This window comes from Rhea pennata, chromosome 11 (genome assembly GCF_028389875.1).
Source record: "Rhea pennata isolate bPtePen1 chromosome 11, bPtePen1.pri, whole genome shotgun sequence".
In the NCBI taxonomy this organism is placed as follows: Eukaryota; Metazoa; Chordata; class Aves; order Rheiformes; family Rheidae; genus Rhea; species Rhea pennata.
The window spans coordinates 4,490,674-4,498,674 of record NC_084673.1 but is presented as its reverse complement, the minus strand read 5'-3'; the positions used below and the strand labels follow the sequence as shown (position 1 = coordinate 4,498,674).

General features: G+C 49.5%; 2 protein-coding genes across 7 annotated transcripts in view; one reads left to right on the top strand and one right to left on the bottom strand.

Moving 5' to 3' along the window:
• Nucleotides 1-1,274: 1,274 nt before the first annotated feature.
• Nucleotides 1,275-2,489, top strand: LOC134145487 (nyctalopin-like). Its single transcript, XM_062585035.1, has 2 exons — nt 1,275-2,297; nt 2,385-2,489. The coding sequence occupies exons 1-2, from the start codon at nt 1,275-1,277 to the stop codon at nt 2,487-2,489; spliced, it is 1,128 nt and encodes a 375-aa protein (XP_062441019.1).
• A 3,490-nt stretch (nt 2,490-5,979) lies between these two features.
• PLS3 (plastin 3) overlaps nt 5,980-8,001 on the bottom strand; it is a 46,938-nt gene continuing 44,916 nt past the window's right edge. For all 6 annotated transcript variants that reach the window (XM_062584325.1, XM_062584327.1, XM_062584324.1 and 3 more), the window contains one exon: nt 5,980-7,279. In XM_062584325.1, coding sequence (XP_062440309.1) covers nt 7,147-7,279 — 133 coding nt within the window. In that variant the 3' untranslated portion in view covers nt 5,980-7,146. The remainder of the gene's footprint in view (nt 7,280-8,001) is intronic.

Genomic DNA, 8,001 nt, shown 5'->3' with positions numbered 1-8,001 from the left:
AGGCAGCGAAGGAAAACTTGGAAGTCTGAGGAGGACTCAGGAACATTCTCATATGGGTCTGGTTGCTTGCTCCTTTCCAGAAAGCAGTATCCACATAGGAAGAGTGAATACATATCAGATCTTATAAATGAGAACAGATACTTTCCTTTATGCTCTGGATACGGGATGAAAACCAGGCAGGGGACCAATCACATGAGCCTTTAGGGCCCTAAGAGTAGCTCTGGCTGTTTGATGGTGCCATCAGACCAACTAGAGACAGGCAGCATGGCCCTGGCAGTATCACGGGTGCTCCATTACCACCTTGGAGAAGGGGGCACCTGCTTTGCCTGAAGCCCAAGGTGCCAACCTTGCCAGGAGCCTGGATGCTGGGACATACTACCAAACAGCCGGAACCCTGCTGGGATGCTCAGGAGCAGCTAGCTAGGAGCCGTGGGACTCAGGGCAGAGCAGCTATGGACCGCATATGGCACTGGTGCCCAGGGAGGGTGGACAGCCCTTCTTAGATGAGATGGAGGTTGCTCAAGCCTTATTTCAGTCAAGATGCTCAACCAGGATATTCAGCTGCTTGGGTTCAGTGTCCAGCTACGTTTCCTTCCAGTAAGCCAGAGCAGCTGGATGCCTTTGGAAAGACCACAGGGGTAAGGGCAAAGAGCTGGCCTTTCCCAGTCACCTTCTTATTCCTGCTCGAGTGAGACATCCAAACAGAAACTCTTGCTTTGCAGAGGGACTGAGCACAAGGCACTCGTGCACTCCATGGGCCTGGCCGGGGAGGCACTGCCGCTGGATGGAGGCTGCATTGAAAGCTTGCAGACTTAGAGGAAGGTTTGTGCAGAAAGTCTCTGCCTTATGCCGAAGGCTTTTATTTGTCAACTCTGCGAGAGCCCAGAAGCATCCCGGGGAGCACGAGCCTCCCGCAGCCAGTATGAGCCTCCCATTCGGCTGCAGAGGAGCTGGGAAGAGAGCCAGAGCATGGGCAAGGTGGGAAAATTCACCTCCGGGCTGGCGCACGATGCACGGTTGAGAAACCTCCCCATCTCCCAGAAATGCTCTTTACAGCACAGCGGCGCTTAATCAGCTTTTATCCGCCTAAAGGCTTTATCCCCATTGGTCTGCCGCAGATATAACCAGCTAATTTAATTTCACTGTGTTAAAAACAGCCCAGCTGTCTCGGGCATGCTTGCGGTTCACCTGCCCGAGAGGAACAAGCTGTTTTTCTTGCCTCCTTCTCTAGCACCTCTCGGGTATTAGATGTGGGATCTGGCTCGTGGCTGGTCATGTTCCTTCTTGTTGTATCGGTGTTCACCTGTGCAGCAAGGGCTGGACTGAGCCTGAATACCTCCGACTGGTGCCCGAGCGCATGCAAATGCGCACCCGAAGCGGTCATCCGCTGCGACGGAGCCGGACTGAGCGCCCTCCCTGCAGAAATAGCCGCGTCCACCGTCTCTCTAAACCTCTCCGATAACTACTTGCGGATCCTGAGCCCCAACGCGTTCGGAAACCTGACTTCTCTCCGCAGCCTCTGGTTAGACGGGAACAACTTGACTTTCCTGGCCCCGGGGACCTTCCTGGCCCTCGGGCAGCTGCGGGAGCTGCACCTCAGCGGGAACGCGCGCCTCACCTCGCTGCACCCGCGCGCCTTCCGCGGGCTGCGGGCCCTCACCAGCCTGCGTTTATCCCGCTGCAACATCTTCGAAATCCACCCGCTGCTCTTCTCCCCCCTGCCCTCTCTGCGCAGGCTCGACCTGGCCTCCAACCGCATGCGCTACGTCCCGCGAGCCTTCGGGAACCTCTCCGGCCTGGCGACGCTCTCGCTGGAGGGCAACCGCATCGAAGCCGTGGGCAGGGACTCCCTGAGGGACCTGGAAGCCCTGTACGAGCTGAACCTCAGGAGGAATCGGATATGGATCATCCAGGTCGGCGCTTTCGCCAAGCTCCTCAGGTTGGGCGTGTTGAACTTAGGCCACAACCACATCGCCGATTTGCCTAATCGGCTTTTCGACGGGCTGATCCGGCTCAAGACCCTGCACCTGGAAGCCAACAGGCTCACGGGGCTCGGCTGCGCCCTGCGGCGGCTGCCGAACCTGAGGCACCTCTACCTCAACAACAACCGCCTCTCCTCCATCTCCGGCGCCGCGCTCGCCCGCTCGCCCGAGCTGCGCTTCCTCCACCTGAACCGGAACAACCTCAGCTCCCTGCCGGCCCGCCTCTTCACCCGGCTGCCGAGGCTGAAGCACCTCTTCCTGTCCCACAACCCCTGGCAGTGCGACTGCCACACGCTCCGGGTCTGGAGGCGCACGGCAAGCTCCGGCCGCGCGCCCGAGGGGCCGCCCTGCGCCTCCCCGCCGCCCGGCCGCTGCCCCCCGCCGCCGCCGCTCGCCCCCGAGGACGAGTGCGGGGCGGCCGGCGCCGGCGGGGCCCCGCGCGTCCACCCCGGCCCCCGGCTGCTGCCCGTCGCCCTCGCCGGCCTCGCCTGGGGCTGGGCGCTTTGACGGCGAGGCCAGCGCGTAACGGGACGGGGGCACGGCCGTCGCGGCGGCGTTGCGGCCCCCCGCGCGGGCTCCGGCAGGCAGCGAGCGCGCAGCAGCTGTCGCCGCACGCGAGCGCTTGCCCCCAGACACGCCTGGTGTTCACCGAGCGCTCGCAAAGACACGCAATAAATCACGGCACGCAAATCAGGTGCGTCCCGTTCTTCAGGGGATCCGTTCCAAGCTGATAAGAGGGAAAGAGGATCCTTTGCTTGTCGTTGAGCACAAAGCAAAAAGCACATTTTGGCAATGAAAACCTGCTGGTGAGGGAAGCGTCGGACCCACCTTTGCTGTTACTGCAGGGCTGGGGAAGAGGAACTGGGGCTGCACCATAAAACCCAAAGGTTGTGTCTTGTGCTACAAGATTTGCAGTTACATTTGTGCCAAGTATTAAAGGGGCAATGCATTCTTTATATATACTATAATACTTTCTTTACGTTTGGCTTGTACTGTTTCAGTCTCTCCTCTGCTTCCTTGCATTCACTACCAGCCTCGCTTTCCTCATCTTGAAACACTTCAGGATGCAGTGAAAAAATATCTCTAGGATGGTTCTTGCTTTCCATTCCTCTCTTCTATGTAGCTGCAATAGGAAAAAGGTGGAAAAAGGTCGGAATAGAAAAGGTAGAAAAAATAAACAAAACGTGCATCAGCAATTTTTTGAAGTCCTTGCAAAATTAGATTTTTCAATTGAAAAAAAAATACTAACTGGTGAGCATTATAAATGAAAGAGAGACTTGTCTCTAGTGGAGACTTGCAGAAACTATGCCTGACCCTTTTAAACCACCACCTCATTAAACACCAAACAGGAGCACAACTCCAAATTGCTCCTTCGAGCTACAATGAAGGAGTGATCAAAATACTTGGCAAGCTGTACGGTGCACCCTCCTGAAGAACACGTGGCTGCATTTTTTTTTTTATCCACAAAAAAATGAAGCTGGTAAGGAACACCAGAAGAACATCCATCAAAATACACAGCCTGCATCCTCAGAGCAGATCCTAGGCTTGGAAAGACGTTTGCAGGAGATCTCAGAGGTTAAGGAGAAAACTCACTCACAAGCAAGTCTAAAGCACGCGGTAAATCATCACTTTTTCCACAAAAGAAGTTGTCATAGACAATAAATCTCTTTAAAAAACCACTTTTGACTTAAGCGTGGGCAGCGCTGGGAGCTGTATTAATTTTCCTTCTTTTAACTGGGCACCAGGAGGCAGCAAGATGCACTCATGGTAGCAGCAGCTACAATTCTAGTCTATTCTTGCGCCTTCCAGAAAAAACTAGCACTGGAAATAAACTGGTTCCTCCTTCACTTTTAATTTAATGTTCCCTGCTGTGCTCACAGCCTCGCCGAGCTCTCAGCTTGCTTTCAAGGACCAGCACCTGATGGCTGATTTGCTCTAGTCATCCCCAAACCCCTACCAAAATTTGTTTCTAGGTGATGTAACAGGACCCAAGAAGGGGCAAAGGTGTTGCTGGAGCATCACAAGCCCCAGGAGAGGCTAGGGAAGGCTCTGGCCAGGGAGCAGGTCTGAGAAGGTGGCACTTCATTTCAGCTTGAGGCAAGGCTCTTTCTCCACCTCCTTCACTGCACTGCAAGGGAGGGGAAGGGAGGGTAAAATCAAATGTTTTTCATAAAAAAAAAAAAAAAATGGATCTCCACACTCGCTCATCCCAAATTTGCAGTTCCCGAAGCATAAAGGCCCTCCAGGCTTTCAGGCATTTGTGACTCCCAGGCCTTCGGGACACAGATTACTCCCAATTCTTCTAACTTCCAGCTGCTGAGCAGGTCACTCAGCTCATCACAAGCTCAAGTACCCTAGAGAACACTTACTTGGTCGACATGTCCATGGTCAACACAGTCCATGAGCAACTGTTCTCCCCCCCCCCCCCCGCCCCCAGTGATGCTTACTGCAGTACCAAGCATTTGCCCCTGGATGGCACCAAAATCCCAGCTACCAGATGGGATCATGCAGTAAAGGCCTGCTCTAACAGGCGCTCTGCAGGTCCCCATGGGCTAAAGAGCAGGTGTACGTGCCATACTTGGGAAAAATTGCAAGCAGCAACAACATTTTGTATTTCCTCATGCCAGGCAGGCCACTTGCAGTTTTGCCTAGGGGCTCCAGAGCAGTTTTGCACAGCCTGTGGCTCACATACCAGAATCGAGGCACGTTCCCACCAGCCACTGCACAAGAAGCGCTCTCACCTCCAATGGCCACAGTACTGCTCTTGTGCTGCAGGAGCTTCTGCTTTACAAGCTACACAAGAGCATGCTCATGTTAGCAGTACATCATGGTCTATAAGCAGTGAGGGTGATGCTGGTGCCACAGGTATCTCTGGTATCTCCCTGCCACACTACCAAGGAAAAGCCTTGCAGGTGCCAATGACTGTGCCAATATGATTGGCATTCAATTACCCAAAATATCCAACAAGGGGAAATGAAAGGAAGGCATGCAACTCTTGCCAATGGCTTCAGCTGTTCTAGCTACCACCTACTTCAACAGAAACTGCTTTTCAACAGGAACTCCTGCAGCTGCAGTTCCTCCTGGAGGTCCAGATCATGTAAAGAGGTGCCCTCTGGTCTTCCCCTGCCCGCAGTCACAAGGAAAATGTAAGGATACAACTATAAAACATGGTTCAGGAACACAGACAACACCACTACCAGAGCGGAGCTCCTTCATGCCAGCAGCATGGTTGGATGATTTGGAGCATGGAGAATGACATACTTAGTAACAGGGTTCCCACAGTCTCCACTAAGCATTTGACTGTTTAATCACTTAAACCTCCTACCCACTCCTAAAGCTGCACCACCTTGTTTGCCCATGATGATGCCCACAGTGAAGGCTCGGCAGCAACGTGCTGTCTGTGCTAATTGACAGATGAGCTGCAGCCTGCCTCTTGCACAACATGCACCTACTTGTTTTCACTGCCCAAAAATTCATTGCTATAGCAGAGAAGTCAGGAGGAGGGTGACAACCAAGTAGTTACGGTCACAGAAGTTTGTTTGCATGACACCAAACGCACACAAGTTGTTCTGACAGCCCTGCAGTTTCCAGGCACGAGGCTGGATTGCAGCTTGGCGGTGCATGAAGCAGCTTTCCCTCCTGTGCTCCCAGGCTTTGCTGCAACAGGAGGCTGCTGGCCCCTACCATGGGCATCACCACTGAGAACTCATTGAGACACCAACACAAGCAGCAATGACTTCAGGAAGCTGTTATAAAGGCAAACCTGGCAAAAAAAAGCAAGCCACGAATAACTGCAGCACCACCACCCATTTTAAAAGTCACTTTAGCAGACTACTTGTTCAACACCATGACATGACTTGAGGCAATTGCACAGCTCAGTGGACCTAGTACAAAAACAAACAAACAAAACCCCCCAACATTAACTAAAGTTAACCTAAAAGCAAGAGAGCTTTGACCTAAAAGTAATTGCTAGATCAACGTAAATAAGGAGGGAAACTTGTATTTAAATGTTTTTATTTCAACTAATGCTTTGCCACCATATTACATCACTTTGAATAGCTCAGAATAGCAATATGATCTCAAAATATAGCAAACAGCTTGCCAAAGCAAGATAATATTAACTCCTATGGATACAGCATCTTCCTTCTTTGGCGACACTTTTTTTTTTTATCTGTAAAAATAGTTTTATGTTCCAGCACATTTGCCATTCAGTTTATTGAACCCTGCCTGTTTATAACATTTGCCTCTTCCCTGCACAAAACCTCCCCACAATGGATTATGGTTTTATATCCAACAGCATTTTAAATAAAAAAAAAGTTATAGTTTTCATGCAGATTTTTGTAAAAATTACTTTCTAGGTGCACACAACTGAACCAAGATGCATACAAAAATGCATTCACTTCCATTCTCAGGTGCAACCGTGCCATTAGCAACATGATATCATGAGTTACTACGAGAGGTCCAAGGATGGTGGTATTCTCGTATATAGTCTAGCTTAAAAAATTATATAAGCAGTAAGAGAAAAACACTGCCATGCTTTATTTGTAAAGTAATCAAAATAATTAGGTTTATAAAAAAAAGCACCATGTACAGAGAATACCATAGGAAGATCCATCTTCAAAATTATACACATTTCTCATTTAACAGTGAGAGCTAGCCTGCAGATCCCAACTTGTACTATAGTTTGCAAAGGTAAGGAAGTGGTCAAACCTAGACTATGCTTGGACCATGTAATACAAATTATACGTATTAAACTGGATTGCAGGCAGAAATAAGACCTGTTTCCATTACAACTCATACCAACCACCTTACAGCCCTCAGAGAAAAAAAAAACACGCACCAAGCAGCTGAGAAATAATGAGGTGAAAACAGCTCCAGAGCATTATTGCAAGATGCTGGTCTGTTATGAATGCATTTCTGTGAGCTCTTGATAAGTTAAACTTTCCTTAGGGAAAAGAGCACATCTGTTGGTTAAAACTCCTCTCCCTGAGAATTTGATAAGAGTTTGTCTTGCAAAGCAAAACAAAGTTCTTTGAACTTCAGCAGTTCCTAGGCCAAGAGCATTTCAACGTGAACTCAGCTGATCTGCTACTCATGCACCCAGGGTGGCAGGTTGGGTTTTTTGTTGCATTTTGTTTTTTTTTTTCCACATGTATCAACCCTTTTATACTCGCTTCATTCCTCTGCCCATCAAGCAGGCAAAAACGGTCATGACCATCTTCGGTTTCACCTCCACGAGATCTTCTGGAAGGGCATAAACTCTGGCACCGATTCTTCTTGCCATGGACACGGCATACCTGTTCGCCATGAAAAGATGAGTGTGTCAGCACTTAGACTGCTGCCTTTAAATGACAAGTCAGCTCTGTCCAACAGAATTTCACCTCCCGCTTCTCTTTATTAAGATTCAGAGAAGGCTTCTAGATGTGCAATAGTCCAATCACACCAAATCTGTTTTTATAAAATGTATCATGATCGTTTGACATGTTCTTTTCCTGAGTACAGGGAAGTGTCTTTAATATGTGCACAAATTCACCTTTGAATGTCTAGTCCATTTTATCAATAGTTAAAAACTGTAACTGATTTTTGCTAGAGCTAGTAGATAGCACGTACAACCAAGGATTAATCAGCTAATACTTACATTTTCCTCTATGTTTACTTTTTTGGAATAATCAAGCAAAACTATTATCTGCAAGAAAAATTGCTGTTATTCTGCTACTGCAGAGCAGTCACAGAAAACATTCCAAAGCCCTGTTTTAACAGTCATACTTGAAACTTCAAAACCTGTGATCATTCAACAACAGATGTACAAACCCAACCCAAGGTTCAGCTTCAAAACCCTGAGCTACTGGCTGAGCACTTCATATGCCTGAACAAAAACACACACACACACACACACACAGACAGAGACAGAATACGAGAAGCAGAATATGGTAGCTAAGAACTGCTTGGGCTCTTCTGCATTTCTCTCAGCAGGCTGCAGAGTCCAGCAAACAACTCCTTCAGAGTCACTGACAAGGAG